This window comes from Quercus lobata, chromosome 6 (assembly GCF_001633185.2).
Source record: "Quercus lobata isolate SW786 chromosome 6, ValleyOak3.0 Primary Assembly, whole genome shotgun sequence".
NCBI lineage: Eukaryota > Viridiplantae > Streptophyta > Magnoliopsida > Fagales > Fagaceae > Quercus > Quercus lobata.
In genome coordinates, this window is record NC_044909.1 from 21,967,024 (window position 1) to 21,989,906 (window position 22,883).

At 34.5% G+C, this 22,883-nt stretch overlaps 3 protein-coding genes across 3 annotated transcripts; 2 read left to right on the plus strand and 1 right to left on the minus strand.

The window, feature by feature from the left end:
- The first annotated feature begins 816 nt into the window (after nucleotides 1-816).
- On the plus strand, nucleotides 817-10,009 carry LOC115994196 (carboxyl-terminal-processing peptidase 2, chloroplastic). The gene is made up of 13 exons (XM_031118250.1): nucleotides 817-1,025; nucleotides 2,021-2,381; nucleotides 2,486-2,635; nucleotides 3,478-3,560; nucleotides 3,994-4,202; nucleotides 6,929-6,997; nucleotides 7,476-7,594; nucleotides 7,986-8,061; nucleotides 8,137-8,178; nucleotides 8,791-8,899; nucleotides 9,355-9,452; nucleotides 9,525-9,618; nucleotides 9,697-10,009. Exons 1-13 carry the CDS (start codon nucleotides 921-923, stop codon nucleotides 9,820-9,822), a joined length of 1,641 nt encoding a protein of 546 aa, XP_030974110.1. The 5' UTR covers nucleotides 817-920; the 3' UTR covers nucleotides 9,823-10,009.
- Nucleotides 10,010-10,323: 314 nt separating this feature from the next.
- Nucleotides 10,324-12,604, minus strand: LOC115994197. The gene is made up of 2 exons (XM_031118251.1): nucleotides 12,159-12,604; nucleotides 10,324-11,363 (listed from the first exon to the last, which is right to left on the minus strand). The coding sequence occupies exons 1-2, from the start codon at nucleotides 12,543-12,545 to the stop codon at nucleotides 10,836-10,838; spliced, it is 915 nt and encodes a 304-aa protein (XP_030974111.1). The 5' UTR covers nucleotides 12,546-12,604; the 3' UTR covers nucleotides 10,324-10,835.
- An 8,943-nt stretch (nucleotides 12,605-21,547) lies between these two features.
- On the plus strand, nucleotides 21,548-22,035 carry LOC115995353 (small acidic protein 1). The gene has a single exon (XM_031119877.1). It carries the CDS (start codon nucleotides 21,630-21,632, stop codon nucleotides 21,816-21,818), a length of 189 nt encoding a protein of 62 aa, XP_030975737.1. The 5' UTR covers nucleotides 21,548-21,629; the 3' UTR covers nucleotides 21,819-22,035.
- The last annotated feature ends 848 nt before the right edge of the window (nucleotides 22,036-22,883 follow it).

Genomic DNA, 22,883 nt, shown 5'->3' on the forward strand with positions numbered 1-22,883 from the left:
TTGGAGTTTTTGTATTATGCGAAATGAACATTTTTTTTTTTCCTTTTAGTTGCTTGTGTTGAAAATTGAATTTTCTCAAGATGCAAAGTGCAATATTTACAATGAGAGAGAGAGAGAGAGAGAGAGCAATACTAAACGGTGGTGTTGAGGAGGCATTAGAATGGCGTTAAGGGATATGGATGATAGTGATTGATTGAGTGAGAGAATCGAAAATCGAGCAAGAAGCTTAAGAAATGAGATTAGGATTTTAGATTTCAAAGAATTGGGGGGTATAATGGTGTGTAAAAGTCATGTGTACTTATTAGTCAATAGGGTTGAGTTTGATTGGTAAAATTTTCTTCTGCTTGACACCCGATTAATCATCTATTTTATCTTCTTCCAAAAACCAAACCCGATGCTCGATTGATAGCACGATTGAAACTGTCATTATCCTTTGACTATGACAGGTGGTTTGGGCTTGCCGAGTCTTTTTAACAATCCTAAGTGCATTGAATGGCACCTAGACACCATGAGTTAAATTAATTCAAAATACTTTTTTTTTTTTTTTGGTAAAAGTTATAATTTGTAATTACAGTAGGGTAGAGAGGTTTGAACTATGGACGTCTTTATTGAAAATATAAAAACTTCTAATTGAGTTATAAGAGTCTTGCGTCTTGGTAATTCAAAATGAAGTTTTGGTTTAGTAGAAAATCATAAATGAATCAAATAGCGATTGATTGGAAGTTTGGGAACTGGGAAAAGGGATGCTTAAAGGCCCAAAGTTTCATTTAATCAACAGCAATACAGAACAGATATATGAAATTAAGGGCTTGGACTCTGGCCCAGTTTGGGTGTCCAAAGTCCAAAGTCCAAAACGCCAACGATAAGGGAGAACCCAAAGAGCTCTGCTCTTCTCTGCTCTCCGAGGCCAGTGGCTGTGGATGGAGGTTCTCGCAAGCTCTTCTACTACTTTGTTATCTCCTCATTTCGCTATCTCTTATACCTACAAGAACCCTAACTTCACCGCCAAGGCAGCCACTCCACAGGTACTCATTTCAATCAAATCCAATTTCATAGTATTGCCTTTCCTTTTGTTTCTAAGAAAATGAAATATGGTTTTACTGATTTCTTATGTTTTATTTTGTTGCTGTGGCTTTTGTGGAGTTAATGTTGGAAAAAAAATGACGTGATTGGGTTTTGTTTGTTGGCTTAGTTATGCGAATTTCAAGCTTGGCTTAGATGAAGTTGTTTGCTGCTTGCTTGGATTTCGTCCAATTTGATTAATTTAAGCTTGGTTTTGGAATGAACCTATGAGACTTAAAAGCTTGAATGAATCAACAACCTGATAAAGTTTTTTTATCTTTATATTTTTGAATTGGTTGCGGAGAAATGTGGTGAATGCAATGTAATCTGATTCCAATTCAGCAGATTTGGCCAAGGGCCTTGTAGGTCTGTGGCATATCCTGCTCTCACAATTGCTCAAATCCCCCCACCCCTGTTGTTGTAACTAATGAATTATCAACAAAAGAATAAATTCCGCGGATTTGCTTGGTGGGGAGTCTGGCTTCTTGGATTTCTTTTATGTTATCTTGAGCTTACTGCTTTTAATTGAAACTGTTTCCTTCTTAATATGTGGATTTTGAAGAAAATGAGGACTTGTACGCATAAGCTTAACTGGTTTTTTTTTTTTTTTTTGGGGGGGGGGGGGTTGGGTGTGGCGTATGAAACAAAAATTTTGGCCTTATTACTAGACCCGGTTTACAACTTCAATTTTGTACTCACGGTGAGCCATGTTGCAAGAAAGATTACTTGTAACTGGATCATTACTACAATTTTAATGTATGGCACTGTATGCTTTTTGTTCCTATTAAATAAATCCATTCTGGCAGTCTCAACTTCCAATTTCCTTATACTGTACTTTGGTGAAAGGTCTCGGAAATTCAGTGTATCCTGAAAAATAGTGCTGTATGAATGTCTGCATGTGAGCATTTTGAATTGTAGTCAAGGGGCTATTTTACAATTTCAGTTGGACTCTTTCCAGGTGCTGCCATGGAAACCTTACCCCATTAGGATTGTAGAAGCTCAATTAAGGAGTCGCTTACTGTGTAAAAGGACAAATGCCAGAAACAAGCCAAGGAATTGTAGTAATACTGATGGAACTTCTAAACATTATTTCTTGCTTCAATCCATATCAAGGCTTCATATGAATTTATCTTCAAAGTGTGGCTTTTTTTCAATAAGTTATGGACGCTTCAAATTGAGGAGATACTCGGGCACTCTTCAAAAAGTGATAGACTGTTATGAAAAAATTAGGTGGCAAGTCTCTGTTCTTTCTGTCCATTTACTCGTTGGAGTGATGCTGGTCATGTCACTTTCTGTTTCTGTTAGTAAGAGTCCATCCTGTAAGTTTAATCTCTTATAATAATTTTCTGGGAAATTCCAAATATTGAAGAATTAGATATTTTTTACTTTATTTTTCATTGTAATACTTATAGTCATTGTTCAGGGGCCCTCACCGAAGAGAATCTCCTCTTCTTAGAGGCATGGAGAACAATTGATCGTGCATATGTTGACAAAACTTTTAATGGACAGAGTTGGTTTCGGTACAGAGAAAATGCACTGCGCAATGAACCAATGAACACACGAGAACAGACATGTATGGCTTGCATTATTTGTAATAATTTAATTATGGTGGTTTTCTGTGTTACCAGTGAGAAAGGGTTAATATGCCCAAATAATAGTCTAGTATTTATGTGGTAACCTGGAGTTATATACTGAATGTGTGGAAAGGATTCAGCAGTGGTTCCAGATGGGATAAATCATATTTTTATTGCATAGTCTTATGCCCATTTGCCTGATGTACTTTTATGATTAAACATAATGAGCATCTTGTTTGGATTTGAACCAATGATTCACTCACCATCTCTTTGTTATGGAGGTTGAATATGTGATATGCCTAGATGCCATTGATTTACCACCTCTTTAATGGTTTTTCAGATTACGATAAATCAATGTGCTGAACGTGTACAATAAACTTCTGCATGTCATGCCTCCTTTGATTTCTAAAAATGTTAGGACAGTTAATTTCTTGGAAAGCTTAGCTGCAGAAACTCTTCATTTAGGAATTTTAAAGATTGATTGAATAGACTGTTTTCTGGAGATCCCACCATGTCTTTGAATAGGCTATTGTTTCTTCTACCTCAACTTTAGGGCAATGTGAATTCAAATTCCATTGCTAATTCTACTTGTTGCAGTATGTGATTGTGTTAAATGTGTTGGAGAGAGAATGAATTTTCTAGAAGAAATATGATTGGGAATTTACCTTGTTTCGATACATAGATGGTTTTGTGATATGCTGCATTTGATTTTTTGTAATTCAATACGAGTAACTTTAAACCTGTTCTATCATTTCATTGCAATTACTTATTAGTTAAAATTAGTACTTCTTTCTTCCCTATGTACTTCCTTGCTAAATCCTAGTGGTGTATTTGCATTCAGATACGGCAATAAGGAAGATGCTTGCCACATTGGATGATCCTTTTACTCGGTTTCTAGAGCCTGAAAAGTTCAAGAGTTTGCGCGTATGATTCATGCCATCTTGGTATACTGCATCTTTGGCTTGCAAACAGAAACTCCTATATATTGAAGAAATGTATACTTAATGGATTAAATTATTTTTTAATTAATATCCTCAATTAGTTAGTTCTGACAATATCTGATGAAATTATACTAAGATAACATAACTACACAAGTATGTTACTAAATTGGAATATAGTGAAAGAAGTAATCTAACATATGTACGTGTTCGTTTTGTCTTTTCTGTTTATGTCCTCTTTATTTATGTGTTTTATGCCAAATTTATAATACTTTTTTTTTTCATTTCTGTATTTTATATATTTTGTGCCTTAAATTACTAGCTATGCTATACAAAATTTCGATACTGTCTACTTAAGTGGGTTTTAGATGCATATAAAAATTATCCCTAAAATCTGTTAATATATTCTTTGAAGGCAGTCTGGGACTCAAGGTGCTCTTACAGGTGTAGGCCTGTCAATTGGCTATCCCACACAATTTGATGGATCACCTGCAGGACTTGTTGTTATTTCAGCTGCTCCAGGAGGTCCTGCAAACAGGGCTGGAATTTTGTCTGGTGATGTTATTCTGGCAATTGATGATACAAGTACAGAAATGATGGGCATATATGACGCAGCAGAGCGGTTGCAGTGAGTTTCTTACATTGCCAACCTCTTAACCTGTCAAATATCTGCTATTTTTCTGATATAGTAAATGCAATAATGTTGTTGCATTGTAACTTATTGCTGAAGTCCCATTCTTCGGTTATCACACACTTACATGCACAAAAAGAGAAAAGAATATGCAGAATCTTGGATGGGCTTTTTTTTTGTGTGTGTGTGTGTGTGCGTGTGCGCGTGCTTTACTGTTTAGTTAGTTCTCCTTGATGTAGTTTGCAAATTGAATGTACCAGGAAGCAATTCAAAGTAGCCCAACTTTATGCCATGGTGTCTTTGATGGCGATATTGATAAATGTCCATAAGGTGCCTGAGTTTTAGCACTAGGAGTATTTTCCAAATGATATGAATCCCTCTTAACATTGTCGAGTTTATGCCACATCTCATATCATAATAAGCCTATAATTACAGAACAGATTATCCAATTCCCACTTTTTGCATAGAAAATAATGCATGTATTGTAGCCTTTATTGAATCTGTAAAGAATTAAGTTCCTTCAGTTTGTAATGAATTTGAATCATTAACCTTTTCTTGATTTTGAAGTATGCTTTCCTTTTGAGACGATTCCTGGTAATTTGCATACCAGAAGGCAAGACCGGGGTGGTCAGAGTTTAGCTCCGTGTTAAGCATACTAACGCATCTTGAGGAACTCTCATAGAAGAGTAAATTTTATTAGTAAGCTTGAAGTGGATGATGTGTGTGTGGATGGTGTGCTACACTTAGAAGAGAGAGAAGTGAAGGATGCAGCTGTACATTTCTATAAAGACCTAAATTTTGAGCCAGAATTCTGGAGACCCCGTGTGGAAAGATTATTGATGTTCACTATTGATGAGAATATTAGCAGATGGTTGGAGAGGCCATTTGAAAAAGAAGAAATTTTGGGCCTTTACATGGTATGGATGGTGATTAGGCACTAGGGCTGGACAGATTCACAATGGTGTTTTCCAAATGTTGTTGGGACACTGTAGAGGGGAATATTTTACACGAATTTGAGGAGTTCTACAACTACTGCAAATTTAAGAAGTCATGATATGGATGGGGAGAAGTTGGCTGGATGGATTTACATTGATGTTTTTCAAACATTGTTGAGACACTATAGAGGGGTATATTTTACAAGCATTTGAGAAGTTCTATAACTACTGCAAAATTAAGAAGTCATTAAAAGTCTCATTTATTGCTTTAATTCCAATTATATATATATACACACATATTTGATTCCTAAGAAGACCATGGAATATAAGGGATTTTCGTCCTATTAGTTTGGTTGGGAGTGTGTATAAATCACTTGTGGAGGTACTTGCTAACCATTTAAAGAAAGTGGTTGGAGACCTTGTATCATCCTCCCAAAATGCCTATGTTGGAGGTAGGCAAATTTTTGATTATGTGCTTATGGCTAATGAACGGTTGGATAGCCGTATATGGAGTGGTGTACATGGAATTATTTGCAAGTTAGATATTGAAAAGTCGTATGACCATGTGAATTGGGAGTGTTTACTTTCCCATTTTTAAGGTTTGGGTTTGGAGATAAGTGAAGAACTGGATCTAATTCTATATATTAACTGTTCATTTTTCATTATAATCAATGGCATTATAACAAGTTTTTTGGCAGCTCAAGAAAATTGAGACGAGTTGATCCTGGGTTGTATTTTGAAAGTGGAGAAACTGGGTTTTGAATCTTACATCAATTTGGGTTGTTAGTTGGGTTCATTGCCTATGAATTACATGGGACTTACACTAGGCTCTTCCTCTAAGGCTCGGAATGTTTAGAATACGATGATTGAAAAGGCAGAGAGAAGGCTTGTGGGATGAAAAAAGTTGTACTTATTCAAGGGAGGAAGAATAACTCTAATTAAGAGTATATTATCTTCGCTCCCTCCTCTACTTCTTTGTTTACAATGCCCATTCATATCTCCAATAGGTTGGAAAATCTCCAAAGAGACTTTTTTGAGGGGAGGAATGAGTGATTCAACTAAGTTTCATTTAGTCAATTGAGGTATAACGTACTCTTTGGAGAAAGAGGGCATGTTAGGTATCTGAATATGAAGCACCTTTAATTGAGCCCTCTCAGGGAAATGGCATTGGAGATTTGGAAAAAGGGAGCAACTGTAGAGAAGGATATTCTGAGGATATTTAGTATGGGTTTTTTTACTCATTTAGAAGTGGTAAAAGAAAAGGGAAGTGTATTATTAAAGGTTATGCTACTATAAAATTGGGACAGCTAAAACATAGAAGGATATTCTGAGTGTTAATGGTAACACCTGTTGGATCAGATCTTAGAGCCTAGGTTTTTTTTTGGATAGGTAAATAGTGGGGGAGGGTGGAAGTGGGGTTCGAATCACAAACATTGGACACCACAAAGGATGTCATTACCATTGGGCTATCACTTGTACCTTAGCCTAGGTTTGATAATATAACCATATAATCAATTCCAAAATGGAATGATTCTCACTACACACAAGCGAAAAGCCCAAGGCTAGAGGACAGCTACCATGTGTAAGTGTATGATGTAGCCACTTCACAACTAAGTGATTATTGATCTGGCAACTGACCTGAGCTTGTTTTAAGTGAACAGTTTCATGATGATTATACTTTACATCTGATTTAATAGAAATCTTTTAGCAGCACATTTTTATTTTCAGCCTGGTTTTCACCCTTTCATTTCTTCTCTAGTTTGCTTAAACTTTTTAATTAAATTGCAGGGGACCTGAAGGAAGTTCAGTGGAATTGACCATTCGTAGTGGACCCGAAATAAAGCATGTAGCTTTGATGTGAGCTCTCTCTCTCTCTCTTTCTCTCTCCCCAGAGTGCATGAATTTAAAAATGACTGAGGGAAACTTTATTCCAATTTTGCTAGCAGTGAAATTGCCAATGAGCTGTGGTTCAAATGACACCTCCTCTCCTTGTAAGAGGAAGGTGGAGGCCTGGAGGATTCAAGACCCACCGAATTCTTGTGTAATTACCAAAAAATAAAAAAATGATGGGAAATTAACTTTGGATATCCCAGGATAGTTTTGAGCAAGTATATTTATGCTTTATTGCATTAAGCTTAGTCACTTTGATATGAATATTTGTATCATTATTAAATTACAAAGGTTTGACAAAAACCTCCCCAACCCTTGGCTGCCTGAGCTACAGCTGTGGTGGTGAGCTTAGTTCTCATTTGAGCTGGAAAAAAATCAACACTTTTCTTTGTGCATTTTTTATTTTACTTAAAAATTTATTAATTCACCAACTACTGCCTTCCAGGCGAGAGAAAGTTTCACTAAATCCAGTTAAGTCACGACTATGCCAAGTGCCTGGTTCAGGGAGGGGTTCCCGTAGGATTGGTTATATCAAATTAACTTCGTTCAACCAAAATGCATCTGGTAAGTAGAACTACTTGTTATCCAAATTTCCTCTCCAATCAGATTTTAATCTGATAAGTTGGAACAAGTATATCTTCATGCTCTCATATATATATATATATATATATTTTTTTTTATTTATATTCATGCATAAGAGCTTAGTTTCTTAATTTCTTGTGTTGTACTGAAACGGTCAACCTTTGTCTTGTATATTTGTTAAGAATAAGACATTTATTTTTTGATAGGTAAGGCAAATGAGACAGTAATATTTTTATCTTATGTAGTTAAGCGTAACTGAAATGGTCAAAATTCCTTATAGTTATTCTTCATTACCTTATTTGATACTTGTATTCATTTTATATTTCAAATATAAATTTCTGCAATTTATCTTGAAAGCTTTTATCCCTTCTAGGTGCTGTCAAGGAAGCAATTGATACATTAAGGAGTAACAGTGTTAATGCCTTTGTGTTGGACCTTCGAGATAATAGGTGATTATCTTTCAATTCACTCCATTCTTTACTTCGCCCTTTGAAAGGCTTTCTTAAAGCTTAAATTTGGTGCAGTGGTGGTCTTTTCCCAGAAGGAATTGAGATTGCGAAGATTTGGTAAGCTACAATGGTAAACAATTTACATTTATATTGCATGCATTCAGTTTGCCTATTCTGGTGCCCTTATACCGGTCAATTGGTATTATTTTGCTGATGGAGGAAAAGAATGATGAAAAGTTTGGCTCCACCATTAACTAGTGCTTCCTGATAATTGCATGCGTTTCTCATTTAGACAAACACGCATGTATTGATTTGAAACATTTGAGTTGTAATGTATGTGCCCAAACAAATTGGATGTTTCGTGCACTTTCTGCTGCCCTGGCTTGTGTAAAATCATCCAACAGGTAAAATTTCCATGATTTTTATGATGCAATTTTATATTTTTACTTGGTTAAATACTTCTTTTTTCATAATTAATTCTTTTTCTCCTTGAGTCTACTAGATACCTTTCTAGTTACTAATTAGTGGTATGCTTTACTTGTTTAAAAGATTTGGGAAGTGATTATTTTTCTTTAAAGTTCACACATTGGGGCATTACTGTACTGCAATTATATCTTTAGGAGCACCTGTTGCTATCTTGTTCGTAGTCTTTAATAAACTAAGCTGGTATTTCATTTTATGTGATCCAATGTATGCAGCACAAGTTCTCATTTGTCTACTTCCATTCAGGTTGGACAAAGGTATCATTGTGTATATTTGTGATGGTCGTGGTGTTCGAGATATCTATGACACAGATGGGAGCAATGCAATAGCTGCTTCAGAACCCCTTGCTGTGCTGGTATACTTTTGTATATTCTATAATACAACTTTGTCATGATCATCCGTAATATTTGAGAGACATATTTGCAAATGTCTGCGCTATAGATTTATGGAATTACAGAATCATTATGCTGACAATTGTGTATTTAGGTTGTTCATTCTCAGTATCTTCTCTCTCAATGTTTAGTCTTGAACTAATTGTTCTTGTTTCTTTTCTTTCTTGCTATTTCTAATTTCTAATATATTGTCTTATAAAGATGGAACCTTTCTGACAGTTGCTATCCAAAGTAACTACAAAACTTCCTCTATATTTCCATGTTTGTTTAATCAAATTATAGGATTTTTTCTGGTCCTAATTTCCATTTTTCCATTGTTATCATATGCATGTGTGGTGGTGGAACTTTATCTTCTAAGATCATAATTGTTCTTATGGTGAAAAATTGATGACAATATCCTTTACTGAATTTCCATTAGGTTAACAAAGGAACTGCTAGTGCAAGTGAAATTTTAGCTGGTGCCTTGAAAGACAATAAACGTGCTGTGCTGTTTGGAGAACCCACATATGGGAAAGGGTAATGACTTTTACTTAAAGCACAATCATTAAATCATTTATTCCTGACATGAGCTACCCATCCCAATTGCAGCAAGATTCAGTCAGTTTTTGAGCTATCGGATGGCTCTGGCTTGGCTGTTACAGTTGCTCGATATGAGACACCTGCTCACACAGATATTGATAAGGTCAGTTAGTGATTCTCTCTCTCTCTCACACATCTATTGTTCCTAATCCTACTTCCTTCACCTTGACTCCCGAAACAGGTTGGTGTAATTCCTGACCATCCTCTACCCACAACATTTCCCAAGGATGAGGAGGGTTTTTGTAGCTGCCTCCAGGACCCTGCATCTACTTGCTATATGAATAGAGTCCAGCTATTTGCAAGATGACAGACTATTGTGGTGTTAGCAATGCTTTTAAGAGAACTGCAGAATTCTTTATGAAATGTAGTTTTAGAATTATTTAGGAACTTCATTCAATTATCAAGTGTAAATTTAGCACAGCAACAACAGCCTGATTAAGCTGTAAAGAGTTGTTTATTTTATTTATTTATTTATTTTAATTTTTTTAAGGCAATATTTGATTCATGATAGTCAGAGGGACCAAAAAAAATGAAACCCCTTGTCATGGAGAAATTTTCTCGCCATGGCAAAGTGCAGTCCAAGGGCAGCGTAAATGACAATTTCCCAGTGGCCTCGAGAATGCATCAAGCAATTGATAATGGTGCATACATTGTCCATTTGTCCTGTTTAAGAGTACCTTCCCTAAAAGAAATGAGTTCCAACAGGGAGGCATTGTTGATTCATAGTAAATGGAATCTTTGTTATAGGAAATTTCCAATCACGTATGCAGGAGAATTTTCAAACTGGATGAACTCAGCAGAACCAGCCTTTTTTTTAGTTGAAATTCGATTGGACAGGGTTAGTCTGGATGGGTTTTGGAGGGCCTTTTCCACTTATCTCTCAATCTTACTTCCATATTCGAAAGATAAGATTATAAATTAAATTCAAAAAATGCCACAAAAAGTATAAGTCATGCTGCCAAGGGGGAAAAAAAGACAAAAAGGTCTTCGGAGTAGGATAAATATATCGGTTCTATAGCAATATATGAAAAACCTTGATCAATATCGCCTTTTCTTTGTGTTCTGCACCATGTATTCTGAGGAACAAAGGAATTGACCCGAGCATGTCATCAAATAACCATCACTAGGATGTTTATATACGCAGATTGCTCCCATGATTTTTTTCCCCCCTCCAATTTGGCTTAACTGATTCAACTTGAAGGAAAGATGATCAAGTAAGAATAAGAACCCATTGCCCCTTAAATACAGTGATTCAGTCTCAGTCCTTGCAGGCAAAACCAATCAAATTCATGCTCTAAATTCGAGCTTGCTTGGTGGTCATCAGTATAATATCTTGGTCCAAGAACCCAAAAATGGGAAAACAGCAATCAACAATCTCAAGAGCAGAGGTGTGTCACTTTTTCTAACCTTGCGGCTCAACTTTCCGTTATCTGTCGGTGTCTTTCGTGACCCACCAGTTTTTCGAGATGCTCTCCATGCAGATCGAGATCTATCTAGATCATCCCAACCACCGAACTTTGGTGCATCTCCACCACCATTAGAAGCTGACCCATCATTGCCAACTATCCACGATTGGTATCCCACCTTTCCCTTTCTGGTTTCCTGGCTTTCACCTTGTTCTTCTGCCCCCATTTCAACACTACTTGCAGTGCTGGCAGCTGGTTTCCTCCTCATCCTGGACCTGCGTTTTGTCTTGCTTTGTGTCTTTCCCCACAACTTATCAAATGCGAAAGAAAGAGCTGACTGTCCAAGGGGGAGTGCCAATGCCATAAGAAAAGCTTTTGGGCCTGTAGCTAGCAGCCAGGATGCAATAATTGCTGGAAGTGCCCAGCCATAGGATGTAAACACCTGCACTGACCAAAAAGCAAACATATTGAAATGTTTTAGACCTTAGACAAAGTCAATCCTGAATTATGAATGAACCAACACAGATTTTGTTCGAGTGAAAAATTCATTTCTTAGAAAAGATTATTGCAGGGTGCATATCTGACCTGGGACTAAAAATTATGTAAATGAAGTGTTTCATCATAAATCTTTGTTAGAGAGTTCATTATATCAAAATGCTTCTATACCGAAAAGCAATGATATCACATAATTCCCTCGAGGAGAATAACTTGCATAAATAATATAAATTAAAAACGAGAAGTTCGAGAAATTGGGCAAAAAAGTTAGAACATCATTTCAAATAAGGGGGGACTCATTATTGCCTTGCATTGCTAGTGCCCTCAACAATAATTGCAGTGATCAAATATATGGCCATAAACAGACATACATAACAAGCATAGTCATTTTAAAAATTTTTAGCTCATTTCAGTAACCCAAAGTTTGTCCCAGAATGTTCTTAATCATTGTCCCAACGTTCTTCCCTTAAAAGACTTACTAGACTTACATGTTTTGCAACTCAAAGAGGTATTCAATATTAATGCATATAGAGAATCAATACATAATGAATCCAAAGCCATCTACCAAAATTATAGAAAAGTAAATAACAAACAAAAATCGACCCACTCATTTTTTTTAAGACAACAAAATCAGCTAGAGAAGGTAAAGCTTAATTTTGCTCAAATATCAAAATCCAAAGAAGCCCATCTCCTCAAGCTAGTGTAAGAAGTAACAATAAAAAATGGGTTGAATTGAATATACCTTAAAAATCCAGAAACTATCAATGACTTCCTCGAATATTCCACCAGGACCTTCCTCCGTCTCCGGTGAGTAAGAAGAGTCATCAGACCACCAACGCCTTTTCTTCTTCTTCTTCTTATTCCACCTACCTCCGAAGCCAAATTCAGAGCCTTCGTCTTCATCTTCATCCTCTTCTTCTTCAACTTGAGTTTCGACGTTGGAGTCCCAGCGACGGTAGTAGACAGAGGTGCAGGAGCGGCGAAAAGGAGAGGAAAGGTGATGAGGAAAAGAGGATTTGGGTGGATGAGGTTGTCGATGACGATGAGGAGTAGAGATGAAGCAGGGTGGCTGTGTGAGGATGAGGAGTTTGGTCTCCATTTCGCCACGTCTTACTTCCTTCTCCTCCATTCAACTTTGATTTCCATCATCTTTGGAGGTTTTGGAGTTCGTATCAAAGAGTTTGGGTTTCCGGAAATAAATAATATGAATATTTAGATAAATGTTATTTTCAAAACATTTCCATAATATTTTCACAATAAATTTTAGTTATTAGGTTGTTTTTATTTTTAATTTGAATTCATTACTAAAATTACTTTTTTGTCTATCAAAAGCAACAATAAGTAACAACACATTACATTGGATTTGTTTTAAAAGTATTGTGGATATAGTATTTCTCTTAAATTAATGAATTCTATTTTAAAAGTCTGGCTAAATAATACTTTTTAGGACATTTATTAATATACTATTTTAAGGAAGTTTTAATACTATTTTAACGAGAAATATAAAAAGTTATAAAAAAATTTAGTTGTTTATCTTTTTATTTTTTTTTCCCATAAAAAGTTTCTAAAAATATTTCATAAACTATACATTTATGCCATCTGTTAACTTTTTCTTTTTTTATTTTTATTTGTAGATGATGTGGCCAAAATACAAACAAAACTTTTTTTTGAACTTGTCACTTAAAAAAAAGTACAAATTAAAAAAAAAATGACATGTCACAAACTTGGAGGATGGAATGGTACTATAGTGAAAGGTTGGGATGCTAAGGGTAGAGCTAAGATTTTGAGTGAGAAGAGGCAAGATACACTCATATCCATGTACGTTTTTTATTTTATTTTTTAAATTTTTTATCCCAAGCTTCTATGAGAAATTTCATTAAACACTTAGGGTCCGTTTGAGATCTGCTTATTTTGCTGACATTGAAAACTTTTTGCTGAAAATACTATAGATAAATATAAAAGTTAGTTGAAATAGTATAGTGAGACCCATGAATAGTACTAAAAAGTTTAGTGGGACTCATGAATAGTAACAAAAATAAGTTGAATAGTAAAATAAGTTGGCAAAAATAATCTGAATAGTAAAATAAGTTGGCAAAAATAAGCTAAATAGTAAAATAAACTGTAATTATCCTATGCTAATGTTTTGAGATAAATTTCATAAATCATTTAGAACCCAGACAGAAACCAACAAAAAGAATCAAACTTTAATGAAAACTAGTGGAGGGCCCGTGCGATGCGCGGATAATGTTATAAGCTATTATATAAGAATGTTATGTAGAATATGGAACATATGTTAAAGTAATAACATGAACATATTTTTATCTACTAAAAAAATAATTGCTGTTAAAATTTCAATTAGAATTATACCAATGACATTTGCTAATTAGTTTCATGTTGCATCAATAGAATTTTTCATTTAACATAACATTTATCCACGACTCCACAAATTGTAGATGACTTCAATAAAACAAAACTCACTTGAAGTTAAATAGGGGCACCATCAACCATTGCAAAAAAATTGGGTTTAGGCGGCATTTGTAACGTAACATATATCTTTAGCTCCACAAATTACAAATAACTTCAATAAAACAAAAAAAGGAAGTAACAACTCACTTTTAGTTAAAATGGGGGCAGCACTAAATGTCACTAAACAAAATAGAAATTTTTTTTGTTTGACTTAGGAAAATACTAATTGCATATGGCACTCCTCTTGCTTAAATTTTTTCTACAAACAAAACTAACGTTGTGTGCTTTCAAAGAAACTAACTATCACAACTTGATATAAAAGGAAATCAGAAACTTTTTTTTTTTTTGAGAATCCAAACTCGTTAACATTTTATTAAGATATAGGAAAATCAGTAGATACAAAACGATAAATATTTGGTGGAACATCCTCCATCCAAATTAAAACAGGAAAAGAAAGCCTCGCTCTCTGCGCTAAGGCATGGACCACGGTGTTTCCTTGCCTCCTAACATGAGAGAAGGATTTGGTTCGTAACAAACCACTAATAGACTCAATGTTTTTTACAATGTGACTGATACTAGGGATTGAGCAATTTCCATCAGCAAGTGCTTTAACAACCGTTTCTGCGTCTCCTTCAAAAATGGAATGCGCAAACCCCAGCTCAAGCACGAACTGAATTGCTCTGCGTGCTGCCAGAACTTCCAATATCTTTGAGGATGTTGGTTTGGGTATATTTTTTGCTAAAGCCACCATGAGCTGCCCCCTATTATTTCGGACAACCACCCCTATTCCTGCTTGGTCTGATTCAACAAACAAAGCATCGTCAAAATTTGCCTTCACTACCGCTCCTTCTGGTGGTTTCCATTTGATGCTTCGCTACATCGACGCCTTCATACCAGATCGGGAATGGCATTGAAAATCCCTCAGCAGTGAAGCGGCACTCTCCAGAAATTTACCCAGTGGTATACTTGGTTCATTACACCTCACCTTGTTCCTTCGGCCCCAAATGAACCAAGCTATTGTAGCAAACAACACCAATTGATTTGCATGCTTGCCAACTAGAGCCACCAGGTCTGTGACCTGCGATATACTTGGGTGGTCTTTTAAAATCCATCCAAAAACCTTTTCCCATACCATGCGTAGCTGAGTGCACTCCCATAACGCGTGCAACGTATTTTCATTTTCAGTACCACAGTGTGGGCATGTCGGATCTTCCAGCACTTTCCTCCGAAGTAAATTGCATCTTGTGGGCAAAGCTTTGGAGCACGCACGCCATAGAAAAATTTTAATCTTATTCGGTACCTTCATCTTCCAAAGGCGCCTCCAAAAAACTCTCTTGCTTGTCATATCCGACCCTAATGCTCTGTTCTGAGTGTCCAGCTCATAAAGTAATTGATATCTGGATTTTACTGAATGAACTCCGTCCCTGCATCTTGGCCAAACAATGCAGTCAGCCTGGTTAGTGATACATAAAAATCAAAAACCTTGATATCAAAGTCATGTACCTCACAATCTTTGTCTGAGACCCCAACATCACTATTCACATCCAATGGAGCAATATCCCTCTACTAGTGAACAACAAGATTTTTTTTTTTTTCAAAATAACACTGATTTTCAAACAATTTTGTTAGTTTGCATGTTTTCAAAACAATTTAGGAAACTAACATCTTGAGTGCAATAAACTCGATTTCGGTGTCTAAATCGAGTACAATGAACTCGATTTCAACATAGAACTCGATCTTATTGGATTCGATTTCGTTGAAATTTCAAAGGAATTCTTACCTTCAACAAACTCGGGCAAAACTCAACTCCAGCAAAACCTAGGTCTGATCCAATCCGAGCAAAACCTAGGTGAGCTTTGGTGTCCTCATAGTTTCGATCCGATCCCAGCAACTCCAGCAAAACCTGTCCGATCTGATCTAAGCAAAACCTTAGGTAGGTCTTGGGTTTGTTGATTTCGTTGTTTTTCTTTGGTTGTTGTGTTTGATTGTTGGAGAAGAAGAGTTTTGGAAATGGGTTGTTGTGTTTGATTGTTTGAGAAGAAGATTTTTTGGTTTTTCTCTTCGTTGTTTTTGTTTTTGTTGTGAGTACAAAAATCGAGTATGTAAGGCTCGATTTCAATTTGCCAGAAAACGAGTCTGGTGGACTCGATTTTAGCATTCCAAAATTGAGTTTGTTACACTAGAGATGTTAGTTTCCTATATAGTTTTGAAAACGTGTTAACTAACGAAATTGTTTGAAAATCAGTGTTATTTTGAAAAAAAACCCTGAACAGCAAACACAAACATCAAAACACATCAAATTGTGCCCTCAACTAAAACAATAGTACCTATACAAAATAATTTCGACATTAAGTCCATAACATCGACAAAAAAAAAAAAAAAAAAAAAAAAAAATCAAAGAGCTTTAAAAAAATCCATGCATTCTACTTTCATGGCTTCCATTACTACTTAGAACCAACTTAGCTTCTTCCTCAGTGAGACTTTGTTCCATGTGGAGATTTATATATCAGTAAAGTAAAATCACAAAAGTTAAAGGGTAATTTCATCCTATTATTCATTTCTATTAGGGGCTGGCCAAATGAAATAGGAGGAATGTTATCAAAATCAAATTCTAAAAAAAGAAGAAAAAAAAAAGAGCAAAACACTTAGGCATTTTAACAAACAGTTTGCGTGCAAATACCCATTTGATATTCAAGTAGACAACATAACTATTTAAATAATAAAATGGAGTGAGGAAAATAGAAGGCAAAAAATACCTTGAGTTTAGCAAAGAAGGAATGAAGTTTGAATCTGATACACAGCTATCAGAGGAAGATGTAAGCTTCAAAGCAGATTGGTATCGATGGAAGAAGCAAAGGCAAAGTGAGAGAATAAAATCAGAGGTATATAAATATAATGGCATTTGGGTTATTCTTAAAAAAAAAAATACACCGGTTCACTTTTCTTTGTCCAGTGAGCTATAGGACTATAACAAGTTTTTATAACATGATACAATGGGAGAAACTCTTTGATTTCAGAAAAAATAAATAAATTAGTAGTGGAAGAGTCCAATACTGAAGTCTAAAAGACTAAAAACGTTGATATCTTTTAATCTTCAGAATTGATTGACTTAGCCAATCAATACATTGAGATTATAAATCTTAGTTTTGAAATGAGCTAAACGTGGGAACAATCAATTACCATCATCTAAACGTGGGGACAATCAATAGAGTTACACTTGGGCTTGTAATTTGCTCTAATTTGTCATCTTAAGCTTCTTGCCTTTAATGAAGTTTAAAACGCCAGCCTATGGGTCTGTTTGGATAAAATTTATTTTACTAAAACTGAAAACTGAAAACACTGTAGCAAAATAATTTTTAAATGTGTGAATAGTGTTGTGAGACCTATTTTTAATGAAAAAGTTGATAAAAAGTGGAGTTTGTGGGACCCGTGAACAGTGCACAAGTACACGATTCATAGAAGACCGGGTCAACAGTTGCGGCTGAAAAGGAAAAAAAAAAAAAAAGAGAGAAAAAATGCAGATGCAGCACTTTTAAGTGCTATCCAAACGAACACTATGCTTTGAAGTATAGTAGGAAGAGTAGGAAGAAAGTTAATGATTAGGCCAAATGCAAAATCAGAGTGCCACATGTGGCAGAACCTCATGCTCCCCCGCAAGAGGTCTCTGCTTTTATATATATTGATGATTTGAATAAAGAAAGTGTACTTTTTGCGAAAGCATGGAAGTATTGAAGAAAAAATGGATGTATGTGTGTGTGTGATAGAATCTTCAAAATCCCAAATTTGCAAAAATCCGTTTGGTAAAGATTATTTTTGCCAACTTATTTTACCATTCATGGGTCCCACTGTACTTTTTGATACTATTCATTGGTTCCATTATATTATTTCAGCTAACTTTTACCTTTATCTACAGTACTTTCATTAAAAAATTTTCAATTTCAGCAAAATAAGTAGATCCCAAACAGACCCTTAAGCTGCAATTATCCTATGCTAATGCTTTGAGATAAATTTCATAAATCATTTAGAACCCAGACAAAAACTTGTAAAAAGAATCAAACTTTAATGAAAATTTGAATAAGAAAAGTGTACTTTTTGTGAAAGTATGGAAGTATTGGGAAAAAAAAAAATGATGTGTGTGTGTGTGTGTGTGATAGAATCTTCAAAATCCCAAATTTGCTAAAAAAAAGATGAGAAAGGGAGATCAAATACATTGTAATAGTACATACCAGGAGGATTTATATTTGTAATTTCCTCAATCATCGTATTGGTCTCTATATTTTGTTGTTGTTGTTACCACCTGAGCAATAGTGTGATTTTGTGTTGTTATTTGAGCTATTTTTTGGTTTTAAGTTAGTTATTTGGGGCCCAAGTTTAAATTTTTTAGGACCCAAATTCAAAACCAAGCTTTATACATATTATGTTTTGCTTTTTCTCATAGGTCCAAGCATAGCTCCGTCCTTGCATACTGATAATAGCTTAAATGTACAATATTATCTTAGTTTTGAAAGGCATTATAACATCTATTTTGTGTTTATTTCCATACTTACACGTAAATATGAGAGTTTGCAAGTTTCTCTAAAATATACTCCTTATGTGTATTTTTCTTTTGTAGGAGATTAAAACCAATGAGCTAAGTATGCAGACATGAAGCCAAGAGAATCCAAGGGTGAAGATCAATTGAGAAGTGGCTTTTAAAGAATTTAATGAGTAAAAGATGTGTGGAAACATAAAAGAAAAGAGAGAAATTTGTTTTGAGCCACAGATGGAAAAAATCCTGGCATGGAAATATTCATACCAATTTTGGTATTTTGGCCATATCTTTTTACTCTGATATCTGATTGACTTGATTCTTGTGGCCACGAAAATTGGACTTAAAGATCTAAAACTTTTTAGTTTACCAAAACTTTAGAATCTGCCGTATTCAAGGCCAAGACTGACCTGGAAGTTGACTTGCTGTTGAAAAACAGGAATTGACATTTTATATTTTCCTTTTTGGGAAGCATGTATTTTAGGGTTTTGAATATTATAAATATTAAAGTGATACAAGGGAAGCCACATTTTTGGGCTGCTGGAAAACCTTATTTTTCATCAAGTTGTGAGATTTTTTTATTCTCTATTAAAGTTTAAGAACCTAAGCTAGGGTTAGGGGTGAATCTCCAATGTTGTGAGTTGTCCACTATTCAATCCAAGCATGTTTTTCACGTTTTGATAATTGTAATAAATTGTTCTCTTTTTCATAATTGTTTTGCTAGATTGGTATTTAATTTCTAATTAATTCATAAGTATATTCTTGAATCTTCTTATTGTTAGAATATGATTTAATAATCTCTCTAGTAAAATGTGGTAATTTTGTTAGATATTACTTTAGCCATAGTATTGCCTCTAGGGTATGTGATGTTCTTGAGTTTTTCTAGAAAAGTTATTATTTTCTAGACTAAATTGTTGGAACAATTGATGAATATAATCAACCAAAGAGAGTTTTATTAATAAAGCTCATTTCTAAATCTTCCAATTCTAGTTTATGTGTTTACTTTCTCAATTGTGTACTAAATTGGATTGGTAGTGGATGCTTAACAATATTGGTGTTTAATTATTGAATTTACCAAACTTTATTTTCCTAGGTTTCAATCATATTTTTCTACATATTATTGGTGCTTTTGATGTGTTCTTGTTTTCCTTTTCTCGGTGGAATGTCAACCTTAGCTACATTACAGTTTTCATTACAAAATTGGATGACACTACACAACAAAATTTTATTTCCAATGAAATAATGATATGTCATTATTTCATTAGAACTAAAATTGATCACTTTAAATTATTTATGGACTAAAACCAATTACTTTAAGGTTCATCAAAATAAGTTTTTGAGTTGAAAATAACATTTAAAAAAAAGTACAGTAAAAAAAAAAAAAACTATTAATTACTAGCCTCATCACACTCGCTTTGTGCGTGCGATGAGACTTTTTTTTTTTTTTTGTTTAGACTCTTTAGAGTCATAATTTTTTATTCATAATCAAATTTTCTATAACACATTTCATATAATTCATGCGTAGTTGAAAAGGTACAATACACAAGATAATTCAATTGAGAAAGTAGTATATAATTTTGTTCAAAAGCTTACCAAATTTTACAGAAAATGCTTGACCATTGAAAAAAAATTCAATATATGATACAGAGAGTGCGGAAGAACTGAAAGAATATTGTAAGTTTGCAGTTTGAGGGATGTTATTAGAATTTTTCCTTACGCATTCCACAATGTTGAGAAGGGAAAGAGAGGAAGAAATGAAAATGGAAGTTTTCTTTGGGGCAAATTGTTGTATATATAGGTATATATATGGATAGGTTGTAATAACGATGTTCAAGTTTAGAGAGTATTGTTTCATAAAGTAAAAATTCAAGTTTTGGAATTTTCTAAGTGAAAATTTAAAATTTAGTATTTTCAACCAGTTGAAGCTTTGGCTCGATCGATTGAAATAGTAAGAAAATAATCTTGGAGTCTTTGGATGATTTGATCACTATTTGATTGATTGAAAAGAGCATTCAATCGAACGAAAGGAACTCTCGACCGATCGAAACTTATAAAACTAAATTTTCTATAGAATTTTCTTGTAACTGTTCTGAATGTTTGAAGAGGTATCAAGCTTTGTGAATGGTTTTATGAAACATTTTGACTCTCCATACGTGCCTTTTGATGAAATATAACCCTATGGGTATAAATAGAGATTTATGTTCACTTGAAAAACAACTGACTCCACAAAATAGTAAGTTAGAGAAAAACACAAGAAATCTTGTGGTTATTTTCCAGAATTGCTATCTGTAGAACCCAACAACTTGGTTGTATCATGAGGATAAATTTGCGATAATCATTTAGTAACAAGAGTGTGGGGGCAAATATTGTCTAAAGATAACAATTTTGTGCCTCCAAGTTATCTATTTCTGTTTGTCTTTTGTGTTATCCTTATTCTTCCTTTATTATTTTGTGTATTATTCACAACACAAATTACAACTTATCTACCTATAGTTTGGCCAAAATTTAAGCTACCTATTTATGGTTTGAAATTTGACACTTTACACATCTGAAATTTGACCAAAATTCAAGTTGCCTACCTATGGTTTGAAATCTCACGATACAAGTATTCTGCTGGATTCTTTTTTATCTTATTTGATCTTGTATTTTTATGTTTTTGGAGAATAGAGACATAAAAGTAGAGCAAAATTACATATTTAGCAATTTTTTAACAGATGTGGATTACAGAATTCTAATTAAGTTAGCCTCAAGGGGCTAAAGTATCAAATTTCAAACTACAGATAGATAATTTAAATTTTGGCCAAACCATAAATGAGTAAGTTGTAATTTACCATTTAAAAAAATTTTTTTTTTTTAAGAAGTTGAAATTGATTTCTACGTGAGTTTTATTATTATTTTTTAACGTGTGGCATTTTTTTTTTTTTTTTTTTAAATAGAAGGTGGAGTACGAAACTTTTTGTGATAAAGGTTGGGTCACTTGGGTAGGATTGTAACCTTGTAAGAACGTATGGAATTTTTTTTTTGAGTGAGACTGGTGTACTAAACTTTTAAATAAAACGACACGCCGTCAAACAATACGCCTTTTAAAAAAAAGAAAAAGAAAAAGAAATTTGAGTGAACTCACCCTCATTATATAAAGCTTTGCAATAATTCCTCTAGAACCTACAGAAGCGAGAGATATTTTATCAGAAAACCGAATTAGCAAAGCCCTAGAAGGAGATGAGAGCAATGCCGATGGACTTCTTCGCGGACATGGACGACCAGCCTTCGACTATGGCCATGGACGTGGACGACGTTGATCCACTCGAGATCTTCGGTGAGGGCGTCATCTCCATGGACAGCAAGCTCGCCGATGCCGATTTCTACAACGCATTCGAAGACGACTTCGATGACTCTGACATCAATTGAACCCCTCTTCGTCTTCATCTTCATCTTCATCTTTATCATCATGATTTATGAATGTTTCTTCTTTTCTAGGCTTTGTTTTAAAATCTTTTTATTTCTCTGTGATGAAACTATGTGTCTGCCGCTTTAATTCAATATATGAATATCTGTAGATATCTAGTTTCGACCTTGTTGAATCTTTAAATATTTTTGCCATGTTCTTGAATTGTGGTGATTTTTATGTTTTGGTGGTGTCTTGTTATAGTTGTACTTTTTTTTTTTTTTTTTTATAGGGTTTCTGTAAATTCCAGAGAAAATTTCCTCTGTTTGGTTGCTTAGAAAATTGAAGGGAATATGATTGCTAGATAACTTGTGTGATTGAAGAATGAAGAAATCAATATGCAAGTCAAAACCCCATTATATATAAATGTGGATTCCATTATAATTTATTATTAATTTAAAGGAGTGAAAGATGTAGCCCTGTTGTGGATGTATTTGGATTGCGGGGGAGTAGAGTAGAGTTGACTGGAAATTAGCGCCAACTCTACTCTACTCCCCCTCTATCCAAACAGGTCTCCTGCTTTTACTTTCTCTCTCAATATCTTTTATTTAATTTAACATGTTTTTTATAAAATAAAACACAAATGGAATTCTTAACTTAATTAGAATAGGTTGTTGTATTTTGCTTGGAGATAACGTGAGCATTAGTCTGTGCGTAAATATGCTGTTGAGCTGAAGAGGACTCTCTGCTTATTTGGTTTGTCTTTGAGTTAGTGCAAGTTTTTTCTACTTAAAGTTCTACCCATCCAACATGGGTGGGGACTGTCTCAGGTATTTTCCATCTGAGAAACTGTCTTGCATACGAGTATAATCCGCGTTGGGTTCTTCTTTGTAAGGTTCCCAAGAAAATTACCTGTCTTATTTTCTGTGGTATTTGGAATTTTCCATTAGGTGTTCTTGGTCATGATTGAATTTTAGTGATTGTTGCTCCAATTCAGAGGCAGATTTGCTTTGTGGGACTTAGTATGGATTTGCTGTAGGTGTTTGGTTTGGGATTCATGCTGTTTTGATGAAGGTATGAGTTGGTTA

Excerpts from the sequence above, each read along its gene's own strand:
- LOC115994196 (XM_031118250.1), top strand. The coding sequence starts at position 921 with ATGGAGGTTCTCGCAAGCTCTTCTACTACTTTGTTATCTCCTCATTTC. Across the intron at positions 6,998-7,475 it reads ATAAAGCATGTAGCTTTGAT|GCGAGAGAAAGTTTCACTAA; the intron begins GTGAGCTCTCTC and ends ACTGCCTTCCAG. Across the intron at positions 8,179-8,790 it reads ATTGAGATTGCGAAGATTTG|GTTGGACAAAGGTATCATTG; the intron begins GTAAGCTACAAT and ends ACTTCCATTCAG.
- LOC115995353 (XM_031119877.1), top strand. The coding sequence starts at position 21,630 with ATGAGAGCAATGCCGATGGACTTCTTCGCGGACATGGACGACCAGCCT.
- LOC115994197 (XM_031118251.1), bottom strand. The coding sequence starts at position 12,545 with ATGGAGGAGAAGGAAGTAAGACGTGGCGAAATGGAGACCAAACTCCTC. Across the intron at positions 11,364-12,158 it reads ATAGTTTCTGGATTTTTAAG|GTGTTTACATCCTATGGCTG; the intron begins GTATATTCAATT and ends TGGTCAGTGCAG.